The sequence below is a fragment of the Triturus cristatus genome, chromosome 1_2, assembly GCF_964204655.1.
Source record: "Triturus cristatus chromosome 1_2, aTriCri1.1, whole genome shotgun sequence".
Taxonomy (NCBI): domain Eukaryota; kingdom Metazoa; phylum Chordata; class Amphibia; order Caudata; family Salamandridae; genus Triturus; species Triturus cristatus.
Window position 1 is genome coordinate 141,826,082 of NC_140580.1, and position 26,046 is coordinate 141,852,127.

Sequence of the window (26,046 nt, forward strand, 5' to 3'; positions counted from 1 at the left end):
GGAGAATGAGGAGACATTTCTAACCACTCCATGTTGTATTAGGGAACGAGCAGCTGCTTTACATGAGTGCAAGACCATGGTAAGTTCTCAGAATAAATGATTGGGGACAAGTTGGTAGGAGACAAATCCTTAAGGGAAGTAAGGTTGAGATGGACTAGGTGATCATATGCAGTTTGATTTCATACTGTGTGGCAAGTATACCTGCTCTGTTGTTTTTGCCACTTTCAGAGCCTTTTGCCACTTAAATTTAACAGCTGTGTGTGTTAGCCCCTTGTCGACTGGTGGTATGTATTCTGATATTCTTTCTCGCCAAGCTTAGGTTCATAATGACAATTTGCATTCCATTGGGTTCATGATATCAAATTGTATCTTCTACTGTTCTTTTTTTTTTTTATTATTCTTTTTATTGGTACATAGCTTACATTATTATATTTCGTAATCATTAAGACCGTTACCTATTACACATTCTACTTACTGCACTCTATTACAGTGACAATTATATATTGTTGAATACTTGAGTTCATTTATAAGTCTGACTCATTTGCCGCTTTGCGGTTCCCCAACTGTCCTCCAGTGACTACTCCACTCTACTGTTCATAATGACAGTTTTGCACCATCAATAGTTTGGTGAACTCCTTTTATCCCATACTTTATGATTAAAGACTGAACTAAGAGTGCCACGTTTCTTCCTGTAAACTTCATGGTACACATAACTCACTGAACTATGTGGCCAAAATCTGAATCTGCATGTCCTGGCACAGTCACCCTTGTTGTGCTTGTGCTGTTTTGTTAAGTTTTAAGAATGGCAGCTGTTGCTGGTCAGCACCATTGTCCTTATCGGGTCTTTCCTTGGTCTGTTTGTGTATGGCTATATAGAATATGGTAGTGGAAGTAAAGGTATCCATTATGCATACTCATGTTTGTACATTTCCGTTTTTTAGAACAATTTGTGTTTTGCTCCTTGGGTGTGATGTAAAGTCCTTTACTCCGCGATGGGCAAGTCGATTTTCTGACTTTCAAATAAGTGGTCTGCAGTCTTCTTACAAAGTAAAAAGAGTGGGTCAGCCGTGGCTCTCATAGTATAGACACAATCAAGCGTTACACCGCCAGCGATTTGTTTTTCAATGCTTTTATTTTCTCTTGGCATCTGACCAACAGAACAAAAGGGGGTGCAGTTCTTCGAATCAAACTGAAATAACTGTTTAGTTGATTTTCAAGTTCTGCCAATTGAAATGACGTCGTAGCACAGTAGACCAATAACATTTGCGGCTAGTGTCTTATTTAATGGCACCCATCATATCGACGTTATAGGCTGAGTGAGTCTGCTTTGATTATACTTGTGGCTGCAGGAACCTTGAAATCTCAAATCTATTTTGCCCAATTTCTGTTCAGTTTTATTTATTTATTTTTTATTTTATATTTTATTTCGGTCTGGCTTCTGGCTGCTTTGTTAGTGCTAATGTACATACATAGAGGGGTCAGTAGGAGAATCGGCCTGGGACAGAAAATAGTCCTGGGCGCCAAAACAAAAGTGACCCTGGAGTAGTTGTCATATATTGGTCTTTTAAAATTACTATGCCCAATTTTCTTCTGCTCACCACAGCATACAGCATGGGGCAGTGGATCAGCCCAATTTACTTATTGGCTCCTGCAGCTTGTGTGATTGAATAAAAAAGCGTGTGCACCTTGTTCCCATCCGCTTAAAAATATTTACTTTCGCTTCAGTCACACAGCTCTTCCAAGCTGTATTTTTAGCTGTATTCTTGTGTTATTTTAAACAATTTATTTTGCTTTCACTTCAGCTGGCGAGTTAGATGGTGATTTATTTCCTTTCTCCTCCCTGCAATCTGAGTATTCTTTGAATGATGATTTCTTCATGCCACCTTCATAGGAAGTAAAGGTAAAATGAGTAGCACCACCGTAAAAAAGTTAGTAAAGCAGCCACCTAATTGAACATTTACTAAATGTAACATTTTTATCACAACCATATGGTGGAAACATGTATGTGGCGGTCTGTTTTCTCTAGTGTTTGAGACACATGTTTATTTGAGAAATTGGGTTACTGGTTGAGGTGGGTGAAACCCTACTGAAGCTGCAGCCACAATCCTTATCTAATAGAGACATGTAGCTGCTAATTCCTTAACTTGTGAACTCTCTTCAGGCGTCAGACTAGATCCGGAAATTTTTCAGTAGCACTCCTGTATGACGGGGTACGGCTTCCTACGGCCCTGTGATGACAGCGACTCCAGTTGTAATGTCAGTGGAGCTATACAAGTCCCCTGCGGACGTCAGTTTCTTATTTTCCGCGCTGCTTTGCAGATCCGGAGAACCGGTTCCTCAGGCCGTTTTTTCCTGGCCTATTTCAACAGCTTTTTGTTGGTGGGAACAATGTGCCTTTCTCCAATGTCTTCGGGCTATAAGCCTTGTGGGACCTGTACTCAACAGATGTTGTTTACAGACCCCCATACCGTTTGTATGTGGTGTTTGGGGGAACACTACGACTCCGAGGATTGCGGCTCCTGCCTGAGACTGAAGCTGTAGGTGCTCAAGGAACGCCGTATGCAGTGTCTGGCGGCGTGTCTGTGGCAGTCCTCCTAGTTCTTCTCCTGTGGAGGTCAGTTCATGAGGCCATTCTAGGAGCCAGATCCATTCTCCAGGACGTCCTACATCAGAAACGTCCAAGGGTAAGCACAGGCATTTGAAGTCGTGGCACCCCTCGACTTCGCCGTGTGGAGACTCCGTCTCCCACAGCTCCTCACGCTTGCCGGTTAAAGAGGCCGCTCACGACTCCGCCCTGTGTCTTTCCAGGAGCTGGGGCATCGATGGTCCAGATGAGGGAGCGTTCTAACTCTACACCTCATCTTTGCTCCTCCACCTTTCACTGGGGCGCCCACGGGCCCAAAGGAGGTGAGTTGAACCACGCCATTGGATTCATCCTCGGTGGCGGTTCAGCCATTTGAGTCTTCAAGCCAGCGTTGGCTGACTCTGTTACAGCGCTGGTGCACAACCATTTGGGTGGTCCACCTTCTGCGTTTGTGGTCGATCAGTTGACTCCGACATTGACGTCGGCAACGATGATCCAAGTCTCCTCCTATCGACATCGAAACGTCTCCTTCTTGGCATCTATCGGTGTCTGGTTTGGAGTTGGTAGAGCAAACTGAGGAGAATGTGACATTTTCACTTCCTTCTCAGGGAGAAACCTTGGAGAGTCACCTTTTAACGGGTGATGGAAGAAGGTCTGTGCTCTTTCAGCCCATTTCTGAGGTTATTTTGTCTCAAGTGGAGGCGAGTTGGATATCTGCTCTTGGTGAGGCTAGTGGGCTGGAGTCCTCACCAGCCTCGGGGCTACTTTCTCCTCCTAGTGTTGCTACTGAAGAAAGTGCCTCCTTTACAGATGTGTTGAGGAGAGTGGCTGCAGTTTTAGACTTGTCACTGCCTACGGTGGAGAAGTCTACTGGCCCTCTGATTGATGTCCTTTACCAAGGACAGTCCGGAGAAGAGCCTGTTCTTCCATACAGTGAGGCCCTGTTTGACATATTGTTAGGATCATAGGCCAAGGCTGATTCCGGGTCTTGGTGGACCGTGCTATATCTCGTAGGCCTCAACCTGCTCCAGGAGATCAAGTTTGTCTCCTAAGGCATCCTACCACTCGTAGGCTGGTAGTTCAGGCTGCTACCGCCTCACAGGATGTGGATTCTGCACCTATAACTCCGGTAAATAAGGAATCAAGATTTATGTGGAAGAACACATCTTCGCTACTGCTAGGTCTGCGTTAAGGTCCACCAACACATCATGTATTCTTGGGCGGTTTTCCCATGCTTTGTGGGATACCTTGCAGATCATGTTGCTATTGCTTCCGGATAACCTCTGTTCTGATAATGAAAACATGAGTAGAAATGGAAAGCAAGCAGCTAAGCTGATAACCAGATGTGGCATGGATACTACTGGATGGTTAAGAGCTTCAGGTTTTTCAGAGGCTGTACATGCGACTTTAGTCGATATGCCCTTTGATGGCACCCATCTTTTTGGGGCTCAGGCCGATTCAGCATTGAGATACTTGCGATATAGGAAGAGAGCTACAGAGTCTTAATTGCTCCTTTTCTGTATATGTTCTTTAATTTTGACCTGACACTTGGGCTGTATGGATGTTGTTTATTTTATCAAAGGGCTTGTGTAAGGGCATTGATATGTCCCTCTTTTGATTATACCTGATTGGTGTTTCTGTGGGTGCAGATGTTATTGTTTCAATACTGTCTGTAACAGTTTAAGTGGTATAAGGTTATTTGAATTGTATTCTTTTTCCTCTGATAATAGGGTTTATGCTCAAGAGGTCATTTGCAGGTGATGTCTTCCGGTAGGAAGTTTACCTTTTCACATGCTTCTTTTGAAGCAGTTTGGTTTACTGGTATGTATTACTGCTCACTTGCAGTTTCTCTTATAGAGACATATTACCTATACTAATTGTGAGAACTTGTAAACAGAATGTATACTTGTTTTCTGTGAACACTCTGAATTTCCACTTCAGGGTAATATTGGTCTCTGGTTTCTCCAACGCAGTCCTTTTCGCAAGTTAGGGAAGTGCACTTTTCATTGAATTCAGGTGGTGCACGGACAGCCTTTGTGTTGTATAATTTATACGTTATGCTTCCTGGTGAGGGGGGCACGTCAGCTCTATTATATGATGTGTTTCTTACCTGCACATAGGAATTTGTTCCATGGAAGTTTGCTCCTTTTTGCGGGAAACATTACTTTTGGCAATTCAAAGTGTCTAATTTGTATTCGTCTGAATACTTAAAATCTTGTTTTCCTTCGATCTTGGAGGTGATATTTATTCTTCTGTTCAATTTTGGAAAATGCATGTTCTGTGTGGTCTGCTTCTAAGGTTATCTGAGATGCTGTGTCTGAACATTCACTTTATGGCTGTTTACTGCCATGTGTTACATGGTTGGAAGGATTTCTGTTTGATCAGAAGAGAAGGTTTGCTTTTGATCCTTCTTCGCTTTAAGAACATCCTGGATATTTCCATATTCTTTAGCATTTGTACTATTGATATTCACAACAGTTCCTGTCGGGAGGTTGGTTGTTCTCTGTCTGCTTGGGGACATTTATATTAAGCATTTGTTATTTTCTGTACCTTACAGCCCTTCAAGTGATCGTAGTGTGAACATATGATATAGTGCTTAATGTGTTCTTAAAGAACTACATACATTTGTTGAGTACTTGTTTGCCTTCAATCAATCAATCAATCAAGCATTTGTATAGCGCGCTACTCACCCGGAGGGTCTCAAGGCGCTTGGGGGAGGGGGGTCCGCTACTGCTCGAACAGCCAGGTCTTGAGTTGCTTCCTGAAGGAGAGGTGGTCTTGGGTCAGGCGGAGGTGGATGGGGAGGGAGTTCCACGTCTTGGCAGCCAGGTAGGAGAAGGATCTTCCTCCTGTTGTGGCTCTTCGGATGCAGGGGACAGCGGCGAGGGCGTGGCTGGTTGATCGAAGCTGGCGGGTGGGAGTGTAGAAGGTCAAGCGGTCGTTGAGGTATCTTGGGCCTTGGTTGTGGAAAGCTTTGTGTGCGTGGGTGAGGAGTCGGAACGTGATTCTCTTGCTGACGGGGAGCCAGTGCAGGTTTCTCAGGTGTACGGAGATGTGGCTGTGTCGGGGAATGTCCAGGATGAGGCGTGCTGAGGCGTTCTGGATGCGCTGGAGTCGTTTCTGGAGTTTGGCTGTGGTTCCGGCGTAGAGGGAGTTGCCGTAGTCCAGTCGGCTGGTGACGAGGGCCTGGGTGACCGTCTTCCTGGTTTCGGTGGGGATCCACCGGAAGATCTTACGTAGCATGCGTAGGATGTTGAAGCATGATGCGGGTACGGCGTTGACTTGTCTGGTCATGGAGAGGGAGGAGTCCAGGACGAAGCCCAGGTTGCGTGCGTGGTCTGTTGGTTTGGGTGCGCTGCCAAGGGCAGGGGGCCACCAGGAGTCGTCCCAGGCGGAGGGTGATGATCCCAGGATGAGGACTACCGTCTTATCTGAGTTCAGTTTAAGGCGGGTGTTCGTCATCCACTCGGCTACGTCTTTCATCCCTTCGTGTAGGTTGGTTCTGGCGGTGGCGGGGTCGTTGGTGAGGGAGAGGATCAGCTGGGTGTCGTCGGCGTAGGAGATGATGTTGAGGTTGTGTTAGCGTGCGATGGCTGCGAGGGGGCTCATGTAGACGTTGAAGAGGGTGGGGCTGAGTGATGATCCTTGTGGTACGCCGCAGATGACTTCGGTGGCCTCGAATCTGAACGGGGGTAGGCGGACTCTGTGTTCTTCCGGCGAGGAAGGAGATGATCCATTCCAGTGCCTTCTCCTGGATACCGATGTTGTTGAGGCGCTGCACTTGGGTGCGGTGGCAGACCGTGTCGAACGCCGCGGAGAGGTCCAGGAGGATGAGGGTCGTTGTTTCCCCGTTGTCGAGCAAAGCTCGGATGTCGTCGGTGGCTGCGATGAGGGCGGTCTCGGTGCTGTGGTTGGCCCGGAAGCCGGACTGCGAGTGGTCGAGGGATCCGTTCGTCTCGAGGAAGGCGGCCAGTTGTCTGTTGACGGTTTTCTTGATGACTTTGGCCGGAAAAGGAAGGCGCGAGATGGGGCGGTAGTTTTTGAGGTCGGTGGGGTCCGCTGATGGTTTCTTCAGTAGGGCGCTGAGTTCGGTGTGCTTACAGCTCTCTGGGAAGGTGGCGGTGTCGAAGGAGGCGTTGATGATGTCCCGCAGGTGGGGTGCGATGACGGAGTCGGCCTTGTTGAAGACGTGGTGAGGGCAGGGGTCGGTTGGAGATCCTGAGTGGATGGAGTTCATCGTGCGGATGGTGTCTTCGGTGTTGACTGGGGTCCAGGCGCGGAGGGTGGTGGTGGGGGGCGTTGTTCCGGTCGTAGGGTGCGTTGGCTGTGTGCTGAAACTGTTGTGTATGTCTGCGATCTTGCTGTGGAAGAACGAGGCGAGCGAGTTGCAGAGGTCTTGCGAGGGCGTGATGTCGTTGTTTCCGGCGCTGGGGTTCGAGAGCTCTTTGACGATGTTGAAGAGTTCCTTGCTGTTGCGGGCGTTGTTGTCCAGTCGTTCCTTGAATGCGGATTTCTTGGTGGCGTGGATCAGCTGGTGATGTCTTCGAGTGGCGAGCTTGAGGGTGCTCATGTTGTCTGTAGTTGGGTCTCTGCGCCAGGCTTTCTCGAGGGCCCGGCAGTTCTTCTTGGAGCTCTTGAGTTCGTCGGTAAACCAAGATGCTTTCTTGGTGCCGGGTCTGGCGGGGGGGGGTCTTCAGTGGAGCGAGGTCGTCTGCGCAGTTGCTGATCCATTTCGTGAAGTTGTTGGCGGCTTGGTTGGGGTTCGCTGATCTGGTGGGGGGGTTCTGGCTCAGGGATGTGGTGAGCTGGTCGGCAGTGATCTTGTTCCAGCTTCTGCGGGGGACCAGTTGCGGGTGGTGGTGAGTCGTGGTCCTTCTGAAGCTGAAGTGGACGCAGCTGTGGTCTGTCCAGTGGAGTCCGGTGGCGTGGCTGAAGGTGATGTCCTTGCTGGAGGAGAAGACGGGGTCGAGCGTGTGGCCGGCGTAGTGGGTGGGGGTGGTCACCAGTTGCTTGAGTCCGAGGTTGGCGAGGTTGTCCAGCAGGGTGGTGGTGTTGCGGTCGTTGTTGTTCTCCAGGTGGAAGTTGAGGTCCCCGAGGAGGATGTAGTCAGCGGAGGGGAGGGCGTGCGGGCTGATGAAGTCGGCGATGTCTTCGCTGAATTGTGTGCGAGGTCCCGGGGGTCTGTAGATGAGGGTGCCTCTGAGGGTGGTCTTGGGGTCGGTGTGGATCTGGAAGTGCAGGTGTTCGGCAGCTGTGAGGGTGTCTTCGGAGTTGGTCGTGATGCGGATGGTGTTCTTGTGGACGATGGCGATGCCTCCTCCATTCTGGTTGGCGCGGTCCCTCCGGGTGATCTTGTATCCGTCCGGGATGGCGATGGCGATGTCGGGTGCTGAGGAGGCGTTCATCCAGGTTTCCGTGAGGAAGGCGACGTCTGGGCTTGCAGTCAGATTGGATTTTGACTCGTATGCCTTTTGGACATTTACTCCAACTGGGTTCCCTTTTCTGGATTCTTTCCAGGGGCTTTGTTTATTTTTTTCATCTTAACCTTCTAGGCCAAGTATGGTGTCTGATTGCTGCTGGCAAGTGCTCATTTATATGTGGGGTTTCCTTTAGGTATTACCAGCATGTTAAGATACTTTTGACAGGCAGCATTATCTTAATATTTTATTGTATGGTACCTTGGGATTGTTTTTTCAGTTCCATTTATCCTTGTGTGTATACAGAGTTTTAAAAAAGTATGTTACATTTGTATTTACATATGTTGAGATGTATTTCTGCTATATGTAGTAAAAAGGATATAACATTCTTTAAAAAAAAAAAAGAACATCGTCATTATGAGATCCGATTGCTTCTCTCTTAGCTATGAATTTTCGGTTCAGCTCTATATGTATGTGTGAAAAGTGGATATATGTATGTGGATATAATTGATCAATATTTATAGCAGATTAGTATTGGTTTAATTTCCATCTTTCTGGACTCTATGCATTGTGTTAACCTTTGGGTGGCCATGGTGTCCCAAAAAGAAAATTCTTTGTTTTAGAGATGGACTACATCTGTCTGCAAGCTTGGATTGATCTTCCCGACCTTGCAATGAATGGGTTTATTCATCTTCGTTTTAACGGGAATGGGTTTTGGAAACCCTTCTCTTTTTCGGATTATCAGGATAGATTTCCTGCAGATATTTCTTTACTGATGTCGAGAATGTCTGTTATATGACATTCGCTTTGCCTTTGGCCCTTCTAGTCCAAGGACTCACTTACCCTTTGGGGGTTAATTACGATTGTCTGACTGTTGTAAGATGTCTTCTAACAGGGTATTATCCTATTCCCCTTGAAGCTTTGGTTTTTCTGTGCCTGTGGGGTTGTTTCTTATTTACATTGTTTGTGGTCATTGCAACGGTTTTTATGGAGAGCCAATCTCTTTTTCGTTCAATCCCTACTGGTCTGTGGTCAATTTTGACCAGCTGGTTCTCTTTTGAGAGCTTTTGTAGGATTAGTTTGCAGACCCTCCTTAAATGACATCACTGATGTCACAACCGGATTCGATGTCATCACGGAGCCGTATGACACCGCCGCCCGGCGTGCAGAAGGAAAGTCTGAATTTTTTGGGGATCCAGTCTGACGCCTGGGGAGAATTCACATGTTAAGGAATCTGTGGCTAGACTGGGTCTCTACTAGATAATCTGTTACCAAAGGAAAGTTACTAATTCGTCAGGGTGAGGCACAGGCTAAACTTGGAGGCAATGTCTCAATTCTTTATGCAGCACTTCAAACAGTAATCAAGTGAAAATGGAAAAAAATAATCCCACACCGATGTAGAAAAAATAGAGCAACATTTTTTCAAATAAATCAAGACTAAAACGACAAAAGTCCAATTAAAAGATCCAGAGCAGTGCAATTTTAAAGGTTTAAGAGAAAATAGCACTTTGTTTTTTTTTTGCACTATCTGATCATGTAAATCTGGGAGAGAGTCACAAGTTTGGGCCGACTGCGATGGAGCGTGGGTCGTATACATGGACCAGGTTAGTCCTCCTGAAAAGTTACCTTCTCGGTCCAGCACAAAGAGTCCTGTTCATGGTAGAGAGGCAGGAAGGAGCAGGGAAGTCTCGTGGATGTTTGGCAATGTAACACAAAGAACAGGCCTAGCGTCATAGACGGTCATCGCTGTAGAGCGAAAATTCTGTTGTTGCGAATGGTCGGGCCCTAGCTTCGGGGTGGCGCTTCCCACCATCAGTCAATGTTGTAGGGTGAAGGGTCTGGTAGATGGAACTTTACGTTGGTGGGCTGCGCAAGTGACAAGGTTTTGGCCCCAACAGTGCCGTTCACAGTCCCAAAAACTTAAATTCAGCACCTCTGCGGTCAGTGCAAGGGCCCAGGACCTGAGGGGCATCACTTGGGGGTCAGGGGCATCCTACAGCTGGATCTGTGTATTGATTCATGTGGTTGGGAGGCTGTTGGGTCCCTTTTGCTCCGAAGAGGTGGCCTGTAGACGAGCCCTTGGTTCACTTGCAGGCCCAATTCCGCTGTCTCAGGCAGGAGTGCAGGAGGACAGCAGGGCACCAATCCAGCAAGGTAGCAGTCCAACAGAGTGGCAGTCCTTTCAGCAGAACAGTCCGTCTTCCTGGCAGAGCCTTTACAGAGCCAGGCGAGTACTGAAGAGTTGGTGTCCGGAATCCAATATTTATACCATGTGCCTCCTTTGAAGTGGGAGAACCTTCTAGGTGTTTCCCTTTGAAGTGCACAGGTTTTCTGCCTCCCTTGCCCTGGCTCCAGACTAACTGCAGGGGATATGCAGCCCTTTGTGTAGAGAAAGGTGTAAGTATGGCTGTGCCCAGCTCCGCCATCCTTTCCTGCCAGTGAGGCCCTTCCAGGCACATCTAAGCTCTCTATTGTGTGTGGCTGTGTAGGAGTAAAACACAAAGCCCAGCTGCCAACTACACCCAGTCATTTGATCCAGTGGCAGGCCACAGGCACTAAATGACAAAGGAAGGAAAATACAAACTTTCTAAAAGTGGCTTTTTCGAAATTGTAATTTAAAAAACGACTTTCCCTTAAGAGAGGATTTTTATTTTCAGTTCCAAAAACGCCAAACATGAACTGGGTACCTGTTCCCATTTGGAAGTTACAACTTATTAAATGTAATAAGGTAATTGCAATGTTATCCTATAGGAGAGGTAGGCCTTGAAGTAGTGAACAATGAATTTAAGAGGTTTTTTTTTTACTACTAAATACACTGCACCTTGCCCCTGGGCTGTTCAGGGCCGACCCTAGGGGTGATTTGCATGTATTAAAAGGACGGTTTGGGTCTGGCAAAAGGTCGAAATGGCAGTTTAAAACTGTATACAAAGACTACAGTGGTAGACTTGAGACCTGTTTAAAGGGCTACTTAAGTGGTTTGCGCAATAAGTGCCGCAGGCCTACTAGTAGCATTTAACTCCCAGGCCCTGGGCATAGGAAGTGCCTCTTTACTAGGGATCTACAAGTAAATTAAATATGCCAATTGGTTATAAGCCAATTCTACCATGTTTTAAGGCGAAAGCACAAGCACTGGTTATCAATGTGGAGAAGTGTGGGTCAATGATTAGAGCGGCAGACCCTGATGCAGAGGTCTAGCCCGGGACCAGGGTTCAATTCCCCGCCTCGGCGGGTCTTGGGCTTAAAAATTCCACGGACCTGATAATTCACGCCTCGGTGCCTATTCCAATCATGGAGTCCCACTCTGCAACTCTGGGCAATAGCTTGCTTAATCTCCACAACGGCCCCCACAACGCTAAGGATGCCTGGCCTCCACCTTGGGGGTGCCCAGGAGTGGACGCCTCACAGGGAAAGCCAGGATGGGTTCCACAGCGGTATTCGTACAAGCGCCTTGAGACCCTTGCGGGTGAGTAGTGCGCTATACAAGTATCAATTTACATTACAATGTTAAAGTGGGTCGAGTCCTGAAAGCTAATAAAAATGGGTACAGACAATGGGAGGGTGAAGGCAAAACATTTGGGAATGACCGTGCAGAAAGTCCAACATCCAACAGTTTGCAAGAAAATAAATAAACAAAATACGTAACCACTGTACCAGCATGTCAAAGCCAGATCCAATGGGTTTGCTAAGGTTTGTTTTTTTGCAACCCACCAAGTTACCGATTTCAAAGAAAAGAAGTCCGAACTCGACTATTATAAGGTTATAACAGTTGATGTCTGCTGCCAGAGCCAGCAGCCGAGGTGAAAGGCTAGCCGGTCACTGAGCATAAGAAATGCAGCTGTTCTAATCTTTTCTCTCTTCTCTGTTTTAATAGCTTACAATGACAAGCAAAGAGAATGTTTATTTTTTGCACTCCTTAGAAAAAAGGTAGAACCTTTCTGCCTGTTTCAATACATTCCGCGCTACTGCAGCAATTTTTTTAAACTGACTTGTATTGAATTGTTTCTAATATCTGTTTGTAACAAATATTTAACAGGTTTTTGATGTGTTTAATTTTACACTAGAGGTTATATTTTTATTCTTCATATTTGCAAACATGCTATCTCTTTCTTAAAGAAGAGCTACTCATCAAGGTTTTAAGTGGTTTGTGGGAAAGGTGACCCTGTGACCATGCATTTGAGATAAAGTACCCGCTGGCCTACATAATAAGGATATTGCAAGTCTCCTTGGAGTTTCATAACCTTATAAAGGATTTCTTCCTTCGGCCTTGTTACTCTATATAGTTATAGAACCCCTTAGTGACTTGCATTATCTTTATACTGTACTGCAGGGGGTTCTGTATCCCTTTATATAGCTCCACTAGAGTACTTCCTGTCACGTTTGCTATTGCAGGATGTGAGTTACTTTATCCCACCACTTCTCCTTACCTGTGGGTCGCTAGCATCTCAACTGAGGAAGCGAAATGAACACGGGCCGGGAAGGCAACGGGGCGGAAACCACACGAAAATGAGGACACGCCAGATTGGGCGTCCCAAGTTGAAGTCTAGCTGGCCAACCAGGGCCATGATAGACAAGCATCCGGGGGGCAAAAGGGGGTAGGTTCACCCCTTGAGGCACAAGAAACCCCCCGGTCGCAACGGAAGCCATCGCCAGGCCTGGAAGTCGCCGTCGCCAGGAGTCGCTGGGAGAGACGGAAGAGCGCCCGAGAAGGAAAAGAGAAGTCCAGGGACTCCGGCTTACCGGACATCCTGAGGCAGAGCTAGCGGCATCGGGATGGACAGCAAGGCTGGTGTGTAGCGGCAAGGCTGGTGAGTGGAAGGACCAGCAGGAGCAGTAGGGGCCGGGGGAAACCGGTCTAAACCGGCTGCTACCTGCCTCGCTACACGGCTGTTCTGGTTGAGCGAGAGACGTCGAGCACGACCCCCCCCTCTTTGGAGCCTGCGGAGCTGATCGCCAAACGTGGCAAGCGGGACTAAGGGGGGCTGCAGGCATAGGGTTCTCTGCCTCCTCAAACGTGATCAGAGGAACTCCCCGGGCAGCAGCGAGTGAGACCGGCGGAAGGAGGCGTGCTTGCCTTGTGCTCATCGCCAGCCTTTAACTTGACTGGAGGCAATTTCTACAGTGGTAGCCTCGCCGCTCAACATTTCCCGGGATTGGTCCCAAGGGGACGTGGGGGCTAGAGGACTGTATGCTTGTGGCATTTGCAGTGCAGCAAATCCTGCTCCCTTTGTGAAGGACTGAAGGATTTGATTTGAAACAAGTGGGGAGGGCATTCAACAGCTATCGATCAGTTGGTGAAACGTCGGAGCAGCAAGAGGCCGCGGTGCAGCTCAGAGCGAGAGAAGAGCGCCTGCTCGCTTCAGGGAGAGTGCAGGGGGTGAAGTGGTCGATCGGAGGGGAAAGAAGGAACTAAGAAGGCCCAGGGAAGGGGATGGTCCTGAACTGGATGGTGCCGTGGAGGTTCTACTACAAAAGGCATAGGCTTTGGTGGCCCTGAAAGACAAGCAATGGTTGGACGACCACATTGAGGGGCCCGCAAAGAAGAGACAAAAACCAGTGCCTTTGTCAGCGCCCACAGCAAAGCCCGGTAAGAAGGGGCCTGCAGCCAAAACGGCGGCCCTGTCTCAGCCGGGTATGGAGGGGGACAAAGGAAGGCCCAACAACCTCCCACTGTGGCCAAAGGGAGAGGATCAATGGGCCCAAGCCAAAGGGATGGGAGAGGGGCCAGGAGCATTGCGGCTCTGCCACAATCAGCTGAGAGCGACTCCGACACGGAGTTTGGCAGCAGCGGCGACGAGGGGTCTGTGGCCAACTAAGCTGCCCCCAGGGAGCCACGCAGCAGGTCAAGATCCTGTTGAGACAGCAGCCATGGTGAGAACCAAGTGCTGGCAGAAGGGGGAGGTTGCGCAACAGGGTGCAGGGGAAGAATGGGACCAATGAGAAAATGCCTGGTTAGATAGCGAATTCTGGAACACAGTTAGGGGTAAACAATTATGTAATGCATACGCCTTGGGCCCTAATGCCCCCTTGGGCAGTACACCCAAAAGGGGGTCACAATGAGTTCCGGGGCGAAGCATGGGGACAAATACCGCTGCACCCAGGGGCCTGGGTGCCATGGTGGACCTGCCTGGGCCAGGAGCCCCTACCAGTGGAGTAACCCAAGCAGGAACAGGGGGGCAAGTGGGAGGACAAAGGGCCCACTCAGAATATGGGACAGTGGAAAGGGCCAACGGAACAGGCAGGCACAATGCGAGAAGCCAGGAGCATGGTGGGCACGAAGTGTCCCCCTAACAGTCCAGGAGAAGCGACAGGACTTGAGGGCCCCGGCCAAGACAGGGGAGGGGTGGGTGCAGCAGGCAAGCCAGCAAGCGCTGCCCTCCCCTAGTGACCCACCCACAACCACCAGGGTACTTGGGCTAGCGAACCTCATCCCGCTGACAGTCAATGAGAGCATTTGGCTTAAAGAGTATATAGACCTATTCTCCTTTCTGAAGGTACACCAGGCAGGATTGGGCCTGACCGCGCAGGACAAAAAAGATGAAGATAGTTGAGATAAGCGCAAGCCAAGAGTAGAAAAAACTATAGAGAACTGGTTTCGGGCCTTCGGGACCTTGGCTTGTGTGTTAATCGAGAAATCCCCTCCGAATGCGGCAGCCCTAATATTGTATGAACAAAAGGTGCACGAGGCACAGCAAAAGTACCAGGGAGAAGCATGGCTCAGGTACGATAAAGGGTTCAGGGAAAAAATGCAGACCTGGCCAGTAATAGAATGGGACCATCAGGAAATGGAAGGCTTCAATATGCACATGGTAGCGCAAGGGAAGGGCTAGATAACCGGGAACCCAATTTTCGTCCCTCAGGTTTAAAGGAAATTATGAGGGGCAAGGACAGGGATTCAGAGGCAAAAGTCAGATAGGCGGGAAAGCAGGAAAGACACAGATGGCTGCATGCTGGAAGTAATGTAGATGGGGGAACGCCTGCAGCTTCAAACATAGCTCTGGGACCTGCGGTGGCAACCACCCTGTGTTGCATTGCAAGCATTCACAAGGCACAGGTAACAGCAGATACAAGGGCAATGCCAAAAAGCAATAGAAAAAGTGAGACTGTACTAGGTGCTAATTGGGGGGTGGGCAAAGTGCTGCCACTGCCCACTCCAATAAATGCAGGGAGGCTGATCATGCTGCTAAGCAACTACCCAAGACTCAAAGACAGACAACAGTTGGCTGAGGGGTTTACGAGGGGGTTCCCCATCCCCTGCAAAAGACCCGTGGCCCTGCAGCTTAGCTGCAACTTAAAATCCATACGGAATAACCCAGAGGCAGCAATCCTGAAAGTAGGCAAAGAGGTCCAGCTAGGTAGGGTAGCTGGCCCTTTCACTTCCCTCCCACTCCTGATCGTTTCACCACTAGGGGTGGTACCCGAGAAGGAGGCAGGCAAATATCGGCTCATACACCTTCTATCGCACCCGCATGTGGATTCTGTAAATGACTGGTTGGAGCAAGAAAACTGCACTGTAGCGAACTCCTCATTGGACGATGCGGTGTCACCAATCAAACAGGCAGGGAAAGGGTCACTGCTGGCCAAAACTGACATTGAGTCAGCCTTCCTCTTGCTCCCAGTACACCCAGACAGTTATCACTTGTTAGGGTTCCAACTGGATGGTAAATACTACTATGACAAGTGCCTACCTATGGGATGTGCCATATCCTGCGCTTACTTTGCGGCGTTTAGTAGCTTCCTCGAGTGAGAGCTGGGAACACGCCACCTGAGAAGGGGGCGGGCCCAGTACTTAGATGATTTCCTATTCGTTGGCAGAGCAGGAACGTAGGAGTGTGCACACCTCCGCCTATTTACGGGTCTGGCAGAATAGTTGGGAGTCCCACTCGCACCAGACAAAACACAGGGTCCAGTCACCAAGCTATCCTTCCTCGGAATAGAACTGGATTCGTTGGGCGGAACTTGCTGTTTGCCAGAAGAAAAGGTGGTGGAACTGCGCCATATCATCTCCCAAATGCAGCAGAAGAAAAAAGCAACTCTGAGAGAGGTAAAGCAGCTGCTGGGTAAATAGAATTTTGCCACCAGAGTAATCCCGGCGGGGCGCCCCTTCGCTAGATGCCTGGCTTGGCTGACTAAGGGTATGTCACATACGGGCAGGCGTCGGACAGGGTAGGTGCTTGTAAGCCGGCACCAGAGCAAAATTCCCTGTAAGGTGCGGGCATCTGACGCCATTAGCCCTTGGAGCATTTCTCCTGTTCGATATTAGGTCACATCAGGAACGATCCAACTATTTAGTTGCAGACAATCTGTAGGGTTCACAGGTTAGGCCCGCTCTGACTCCACAGAGGGTTCTTTACCCCTTTCACCTATAATTCACGTGCACTATTCACACCACACTCGATCTTCTGGTCCTGATGAAGCGCCACGGATCATTATGACCACATGGGCGCGAAACATGTCGACCCCCTTAGTTACCCAGGCAGATTGCGCCGATTGGGGTAACTGTTAACCTTCGGGTTTTTTATTCTGACAAGGGTACCGTCACAATAAACATAGTCCTTTGGTAACCCTTTGCCAGTTTTAACCTTGCACGCACTGACTCACCCTCCATATAGGACTCACACCCGCACGCATCATATGGCATTTTGCAAAAGATCTCCGCTATAGTGACACTTCGGGGGACCCGTGGGGCATTGCAACGCAGGCCCGACGAGGAGCAAACGCCCGATGATGAAGCATGACATCCTTCGGGGTGTGTGAGGGCAACAAGAGGCAAGACTTGCTCTTCCCTCTCACAAGTGGGTTCTAGGCCTAGCACACCACCTTTCGAACTCTCTTAACACTCTCTAGTACTCCTCGGAGTGAGTGGGTGACACGCTGCACCCCTCACCTGGAACAGTGTCTCCCCCGTTTTGAAGTAACGATTGACTTTAGGAGCACAGACACTGGACCATAACCTGCTCCTGGTCCCCCCTCTCTCTTGAACATATAGTGTATCAACAATGAAACACCACAGGGTGCGTTTGACACAAGGGGTGAAAGAGGATCTGGTGCAATGGGACACTTTCTTAGCCGAGTTCAATGGGACCCTCATGTGGCGCTAACCATGGGTGCGGGCTGAGCAACTGGAACTCTACACAGATGAGGCAGGCGGCCATGGGTTTGGGGCTATCCTGGGGACCGCATGGGTGGCAGAGAGACGGCCAGACAGCTGGCATCACAAAGTGCTAACAAGCAACATCACACTGCTAGAACTTTTCCCCATAGTAGTGTTATTCACCTTATGGGGCCCAAGGCTGGCCAATAGGCAGATAATCCTTTGGTCTGACAATCATGCAGTAGTACAGGCGGTCAACGTAGGGACAGCGAAATGCCTGGCAGTCGTCTGTTTACTGCGAAAGCTAGTCAGCTGTCAGCTAAACGCAAACATAGCCTAAGGTGAGACACATCGCGGGGCTGGAGAATGCAATTGCTGTTTCAATTTCTCGGTTTCAGTGGGGCAGGTTCAGGGAGGTGGCACCAGAAGCGGATCAAGTCGTGACACCAGGACCGGAGGGCATATGGGAGCTAGTGGACAAGGGCTGAGGACACTAATAGAGACGCACTGGCGCCCAAGACAAATAAACGCTATAGTAAGTGCTGAGACAACTTCACGGACATAACAGGAGCCAAAGGGATGCAGGACATTGGGCAAGAAGAAGTGACTGCATTTATTGACTAGGCATTTCAGGAGGGGAAAAGCGTGTCACGGGCACAAGCACAATTGAGTGCAGTCACTCATTACGCAAAGCTGCTAACATGGAGGGATCCCACAGGGCTTTCCTCTGTAGAATGGCATTGAAGGGCTGGGGTAGATTGCAGCCCAGAACAAAAGACGAAAGAAAGCCCATCGATTTCTTGGTCCTAAAACAGGCGCTGGGCACCTTGGCAGAGGTATGCAACGTGGATCTTGAGCTGAAGCTATTTAAGGCAGCATTCGCTGAGGCCTTCTTCGAGGCGCACAGGATCAGTGAACTGGTCGCTTCAGGAAAGGGAAACGTAGGAACAGCATGCATGCACAAAACGGACCTTCAGATGGGGGCGGGGCACATGGTAATTCATTTGCGCCGATCAAAGACAGAACTAACAGGCAGAGGGAAGTACAGCAGGATCAAGTGCATCAAAGACAGGTCTTGCTTCCCAGTATGCTTAGTCCGGGACTACATGGGGCTGGGTGGGGCTTCAAAGGGGCCCCTATTTACACATAAGCTTGGGTCTTACCTCATCCGGTTTCAATTCATAGCTGTCATGCGGAAGTCCCTGGGGAGGGTGGGTTTCGCCCCAAAGGAATTCGGCTCACACTCCTTCCACATAGGGGCTGCGGGCCTGGCATTTGGGTCTGAGCAAATCAAAGAGATGGGACTTTGGCATCGAGTGCCTTCAAAAGATATATACGCCCCCCCGTTTATTGATCCCTGGCTTTACCTCCTCCCCCGCTTCTAGGTCCAAAGGAGGGTCGCAGGAAAGTATGGATCATGGGGCACTCGTACATAACCCGGGTATAACGGTGGGCGGCGACACGGCAAGATTTCAGAGGGTTATGGCTCAGGAGTACGGAGGTGACTAGGCTGGGTAAATCCAGGATGAAGTGTGACCAGCTGCTCCCTGTGGTCCAGAGGGCACACCAGCAAGGAGAGGGGCCCAAAGCGGTAGTGGTACACCTAGGGAGTAACAACCTAGTGGCCATTAAATGGAGGAGAGGCTTACTGGAAAAGATTATCACTGACTTGGCAACACTAGCCAGATTGACCAGCCCTACAGACAGACTATGGTCAGAGATGATAGTATGCCGGACATGGAGGGGGGCCATAGACCAGGGGGCAGTGGAAAAATCCAGATGCAAACTGAACATAACCATGGCAAAAATATGCTGGGCATATAGCTGGGGTTTTGTAAGGCATGGTCTGATCAACCTGAGGTCTCCAGGATACCACTTGGAGGATAGGGTGCACCTGACCGGGGTAGGCATGGACATGTTCACACTTAACATAGTAGGGGTTCTAGAACAACTGGGTTTCTCTTGAGCAAGGGTAGTGGAGGCGGCAAAGGAACAAGCTGCTGCCGATCGTAGAACCGTCAGCAGTGTCGCGGAAGAAACCCAATAAAAGATCCAAAGGGGAAGTACCTTGCTCACACAATGCCCTTGGGATGCTTCAGGGCAGGGACACAGGGTGAGAAAATGAAAGCACACAGCCGAGGCATAGTAGAAGAGATGCTCACACAGTGTCCTTGGGAAGTCACACGGCAAGGCACTGAGGAGCAGGCGAGGGGCCAGCGAGGGTCCAGGGGAAGTGGAACGGCACTTGCAGCCCAGGGCCGGTCCTAATGGATGACCACAAAATCGGTTGCAAGGGAAGCCTGTAACTGTGAACACTCTGGCCCTGTACAGGGTGCACCTCAATCAAAAAGTAGTGCTGACAAAAGAAACAACGACAAGCATGGAAAATGATGCAGGATGTCAATTGACATGTATGTTTATGAATGACCAACCAATAAGTTGCGAAATGTTTGATCCATGTGTTTAATAAACTGCGGCGTTTTGTATACCATACCTTGTTGTCACAGGAATGTTTTATGGGAAAGGTTCGCATGCGGATAAAGGCTGAGAGGAGGGGGGTGAACTCGCCCCCTGGGAGGGGTTTGGACACTGTCCGGGAAGGCAATGCCGGACCCATAGGGACCCATAGGGAACGCCTCTTGGGGGCAGAAACCACCCAAAAGCCAGTGAAATGGGAAAGCACCAGATTGGGCGCCCACAGTTAAGGTCTGGCTGGCCAACCAGGGTCTTGTCCTTGGGTTGCCACATGCCAGGGACCCGGAGGAGAAGGCGAGGGGCCAGCAAGTGTCCAGAGGAAGCAGAACGGCACTTGCAGCCCGGGCCGCTCCTAACGGACGGCTACAAAATCAGTAGCAAGGGAAGCCTGGAACTGTGATCACACCTCGATCAAAAAGCAGTGCTGACAAAAGAAACAACGACAAGCATGGAAAATGATGCAGGATGTAAATTGACATGGATGTTTAGGAGTGGCCAACCAATAAGTTGCTAAATGTTTGATCCATGTGTTTAATAAACTGCTGCCTTTTATATACCATACCTTGTTGTCACAGGAATGTTTTATGGGAAAGGATCGCATGTGGGTAAAGGTTGAGAGGAGGGGGGGTGAACTCGTCTACTGGGAGGGGTTTGTATTAGTGACTTCTAGGAATGCCAGTTGTTTTATAAAGGGAGGGAAGTCAGTGGAAGGACAGGGCTTGACCCCCCTAAAACATTAATGCATGATTATATTCTCCAGGCATACAAAGAGGAAGAAAAATGTAGGTTTGAGACGAGGGTCTCTACAATGGGGTGCAGCTTGCACTTCTGTAGATGACTCTGTTCTTGCAAAGGCGATGTATACACTTGTTTGCTTGACGGTTTCACAGAGATCTCTTGAACCAGAGCCCACTCTTACTCACCCCACAAAGGACCATGGATGTGATTTTTTCCCCTAATTGTCTAACACATTGCAATCACTTCTGATTAGCGCTGCTGTGCCCTGCTGCTGCAACTAAGTGCTAATGCTTGGGTTTGGTCATGAGGAAACTAATTGCCACATTCAGAATGTGCTCGAGGGTGGTCACCAAAGCTCACCTCAGTGGTGTTGGTTATCCCTTTGTCTGCTTGCATTATCCAAGTAGTTTAGAATACTTCTCCCCGTGTAACGAGTGATCCTTCTTGAGCAACTAATAGAAGAGGGAGCTGCACTTTCTGAAGGTGCTCACAGACAAATTTGCATACAGAAGACAGAGCAGCATGCCATTTTGGCAATATTTGTTATACAAGTCTTTTGCTAGCACATGCAGCTTTGTTACTCTGTGAAAGCGTTATAAATGTTAAGTCGCTTTGCCAACCTGCCTAGTCGAAATACAAACCTATATATAGCATGAAATATCTGCAGGGTTGTTTAGATAATGGGCAATGGTGCAAATATCATTTGTGCTCATTTAGCCTTAGTACCTGCATTCAGTAGAGAAAGTGATTAGTCTGCAGATTTGTATTTGCTGGTTAGATTTGTTTTTTACTATCCATTGCAAAATAATGCAGACAATGTTGGCACTATGCACTTCTGATTTTTAGTTTACAACTTATTTGAACGTGGAACTCTGATTCTTTGAACTCCTTAGGGTTCTACTGTTTGTGGACTACCAAGCGCTTCATGAATGAACTCGTGCCATCCCCATTGTTTTAATGCAGCCCGTGATAAAGGAACGAAAGGAACTTAACAGAGCACCTGGCTTGCATTGTCATAAGTGGAAGGTGGGAACGAGAGGGAGCATAACTAACTACTCAAGCTGTGATCATAGAGACATGGAAAACACAGTCATGTTTACTTGCAAAGTTTTGTGGAATTCCATTAAAATTTTACAAAACTACGCTTTCAAATTTAAATGTGGAATGCCAGTACATCCGTCAATTTAAAAAAAAAAAAAAAACCTTGGCTTGTAAAATAAAATCCTGTGTGATACTGGCTAGAGAGAGGTTTGAGTAGAAAATGTCCCCGCGAGACATTTTCTGTGCCAACCCTTGTGGGTAAAAAAGAAAATTAGAAAAAATTGCACAGTTCTGTAATGTGAAATGTTGCCGAACTTCAAAATCGGCAATTTCGCCCATTTCACAAGCGTAATTTTGCCTATGGCTATTATGGAATTCGAGTATTAATATGGTAACAAAACGTGGTTGTCTTTTGAAGCACGCCTTTAAGGCAGGATGTTTCCCTTCCAAAAAAAGATGTCAACCTTTATAGCTTAGTTGCCCAAACAGGACGTTATCCTGACAAGAATAAGGATGGACAATTCATGAGTTAATTGTGTTTTATATGCACATTTTCTGTAATGTTTCTTTGGTTTTGCTCACAGACTGATTAAAGAAAACAAAAAGCATCAAGAACTTATTTTAGAAATCTGTTCGGAAAAGGACAAATTTAAGGAGGAACTTAAAAAGCGAGCAGAGACAGAAAAGCAACATCTCAACATTAACAAACAGGTGAATATTTTCAGAAATTAATTGCTTAATATGAGTATTGGGTCTATTTAATGGTGCATTATGATTTTCCATTGTTCTAAAAATGAACACTTGGATTAGAACGGTTGGTGCCAGAAGACTGTTTTCAGAATTTTGCCTCCAAAGATAGCTTCCCATTGTAGTTAATAGTAGTAAACTTGCACCCAATAGAGAGATATTTCTTTGTAAATGATATTTGTCAAATGCTATTTCTGTATTGTTGTGTTTCAATTTAGATATCCGTATATAGGTTTCCCTGAATCATGTCCTTATATAGGCACAATTCGCATTGCTCTTATTTAGGCATAGAATCCCAGTTCTTATTTAGACATTTGCCATGCTATCCGAATACAGTCATGGCCACCTACATCCGTCCATCCCACGTCACAACGAGTTCTTAGAAACCAGACCCTTAAGCCATCGGGACTTTCCCTTGCTAGGATTATTGATTTCTCCAAGAACTTATCTATTATGCATGAACTACTATTCCTTAGGGGTTCATCCATGACCTCTTCCTCTGCCCGACTTTACGTCAATGCTAGCATTCCTAAGCACCTTCCAGGTATAAATATGCCTTCCCTTACCATGGCAAACCATGGCACGGCTCGGCTGCACGGTTCGCCACGGCAAGTTCGGAAGAGACCATAGCCCGGTCTGATGCACTGACCAGACGCTGTCATCCCTGCTCGCAGAGAATCCAGCTTCCAGTGTTCTGACTCCCTTCGCGGGTGTTAGAGTTTGAGACCCGGAAAGAGATTCCCACCTCTCTCATTCTGAGGTATGGAGTTGAGAAGAACCTAGAGGGACTCTTGGCATATAAACTTAGTATATATCATACTATAGAAAACAGCACCTACTATTACCTTGTACTACATTTAGGTTAGGTACACTGGGGTAGAATTATTTAGAAGCATCAGACGAGTATTCACTTTTTAGCCTGTGTTATTTATGTATGTATATATGAATATATGTCATAGCTAAAAGACAATGCTATTGCTGTATTATATCTTCTTACTGCTTACGCTGTGCGTATTGTATCTTGCTTACTGTCTAATGATTGTAACAGCTCACATCTCTTACACGAGAAACAAGACTGTTCAATAAACCCTTTTATTGAAACCCCCGTCTATCTATTTCTGTGTAACTCTGAAGAAACTAAGCATGCACGATTGACTGAGTGAAGCTGTTATCTATTGTTTCCACGGTTCTGAGAAGCGTTACGATTCTAAGGGAAACAAAGTTGTCATGTTTAAGCGGTTGTCAGAAACTAATCCCTTCTTGTTCATTCGAGAAGTTTCTAGTGACCTCTGAGTTAGCTGTTACACACAAGTATTTAAGTTTAATGTACTCGATAGGAGCATACTGACCTTAGTCCTATGCAAAAACTATAGTGTATATTATTCCAATGCACAGAGCCTATAAGGGAAATGGGAACTACACTACAGTATATGATATTCGGCAATACGACCAATCATAAATCTATTTCCCTCTCGGAATGTGAAATGAGTCCTCTTTATGCTGCCTTGCTGACCTAGATTAACAGAAAATGTCTTAAGTATTTGGATATACATTGCCATTGTTGTGATAGACACCTGCATGACTCTAGAGTAGACCAACGTTTCTTAACCATACGTCTTCTGAGGACCCACCCCCAGTGAAGTACTGGGGACAGGGACATCTACCAAAGCAATTTCTATGATCTGAACCTGAAAAATGAAAACAAAAATAAAGGAGCAAGTGTAAAATAAATACAAAAAATAAGAAATACTTAATTCACAAACAAAACATATGCAAACATCGAAAATATAATTTTAATGCAAAGGTTGAAACTTTAAAGTTTTTACTTTTATTTTGTCAGATTCCTCCCTTGAATTTTGCATGCAGTGTCCCTAAAAGAGCAATCCAGCAGGTTCCAACCACGTCTTCCTTTCAAATCTGCTTACTTCAGGTTTTGGCTCTCCATTTGGCCTAAATACATATTTCTGTACTTGAATACATTTATACCTTTACCGAATAATAGGAAAGTGCTTACAAGATATTGATTTATTTAGAGGTATTTGGCCGCTTGCGGAGTTCTGGCTTTGTAGTTCAAATCACCCCCCTTTGAAAGCGCCTTCGATTGCTCTTACACTACACAGTCAAGCACTACAGGGAATTGTGTGGTAGTAAATCTTGGGGTCCAGTAGTAATATGGCCCCTGGATACCAATTGTGAACCACACACATTGTTACAATTGAAACACAGTATCTAAAGATGCCCTGGGGCTGACCCAAACCAGGTTCCTCGGTTGTGTTACAACAAAGCCTGCTCATTTACAAGAGAACAGAGTTGTGCACCTTGCACTCTTCTCTTGAGCAACCAGCATACTCTATTCATACAGAGAATCTTAAATAAAGGATTCATATATAAGGAGAGCTCTTCTTTTTTGCAACATGTCAGTTTAAATGTAGGTACTTTATTTTTATTCCAAGTAATATAAATAATACAAGTACCGGTTGGGAAATAAGGGAACCCAGTTCACCAGGAAAATTATGAACTTTATAATGATTCCCTTACTCCCTTGCCATCTGCAAGAATGATGTACAGTTTAATTTCTCCATTCAGGTGGAGCCCTTTATTACTACCACCATCAGGTTCCAGACGCTAAATATTCAAAAGGTGTGTCCCACCTCACTTCTGTGCTGCAAAATTAGATACCCAAAATACTACTCTTATCTCAACAAAGTCATGGACAAAGTCATGGACTTTGTCACTAAAACCATCTGCAACCTCCACCAACATCCACCCACCTGTCTCCATTGACACCAAGGACAGGGTTCAGTGTAGACGAACAGTAGTCCTCAAACCCCTTCAAAGACTCTCCCACTTTCCAGACTCATCACATTCGGTATCACTGTTTGCATCCTTTTCTCTTTAACCTTCAGTCCCTTCACAAAGCAATATCCCTCCCGTGACTTCCAGAGATTCAGGTCCCTTCTGCTCTTTAAACTCTTCTTTAAAGCACAGATGATGAAACTAGAAGTGCAGCCCCCATAAAACACACTGACTTAGACAGTGTGGTTGGTCAACCGTTGTTAAATATGTATACGGTAGTAATTTGGTTGTAATCACTCTACTTTTAGGACTCGTCCGTTTTCTTCTCTTCTAGTCCCAATGTGCACCACCCATCTACTTGATCTAACCAAGCATCTTTCGTTTTGTACTGTTTTGATAACTGTGAAGAATTTTTTGTAGAAGACCTAAAAATAATATATATATATATATATATATATATATGTGTAAAGCACCCCGATAGGAGCGCCTTCTGGAGGCATGCTTTGTTAACGAATGACATGAATAGGATCCAGTCTTATAGTATGAGAGGTGCGTCCTGTACATCACTGGCTAGAATATTAGGACTGGGACACATTCACGGGGAAGGTGTAGCCCTACCTTGCACACTATGACGGGTATCCATATCTAGTGTTGTTTCTAGGCACTAGTGTATTTATTTTCACACTCTTGCTATGGAGAAAGGTAGCACTAGTGATGTTGATACCAATTGATTTTATACAGCAGAGATCAGAAAACTTCATCACAAACGCACAGAAAAAAAGGACTGATATTTTTGGGAAACTACAGCATCCAGATAGTGGCCTATAGTCCGCCAAGGAGAGTGCTCACTGAGGATAAAGTTGCACTTTATATGTGTCTCTCAACGAGGCAGAATCTGACACTGACTTGATAATTGAGAGATTTAGAGGTCAAAATGTAACAACTGTTGACAACAAGGGAAATTCAAAGAGGAAGGAAGGGATGAGATGAGACACTGCCACAAGAAGCTCTTGACTTTAGTCTTTAGATTGGGGTACATTCAAGTAATTCACAATAGTAAAAGGTAGCTCAAGTTCCCCTTCCTTCAGGTTGTGCACCGACCACCCCCACTTTTCTTATGTGAACTAGAGAGTGAAGGGACTGAGGGTGGAAACTGG

At 47.2% G+C, this 26,046-nt stretch overlaps 1 protein-coding gene across 8 annotated transcripts in view; it reads left to right on the forward strand.

The window, feature by feature from the left end:
• Window positions 1–26,046, forward strand: part of CCDC186 (coiled-coil domain containing 186) — a 422,247-nt gene that overhangs the window by 83,475 nt on the left and 312,726 nt on the right. For all 8 annotated transcript variants that reach the window (XM_085603302.1, XM_085603297.1, XM_085603300.1 and 5 more), the window contains exon 3: window positions 21,931–22,057. In XM_085603302.1, coding sequence (XP_085459428.1) covers window positions 21,931–22,057 — 127 coding nt within the window. The remainder of the gene's footprint in view (window positions 1–21,930; window positions 22,058–26,046) is intronic.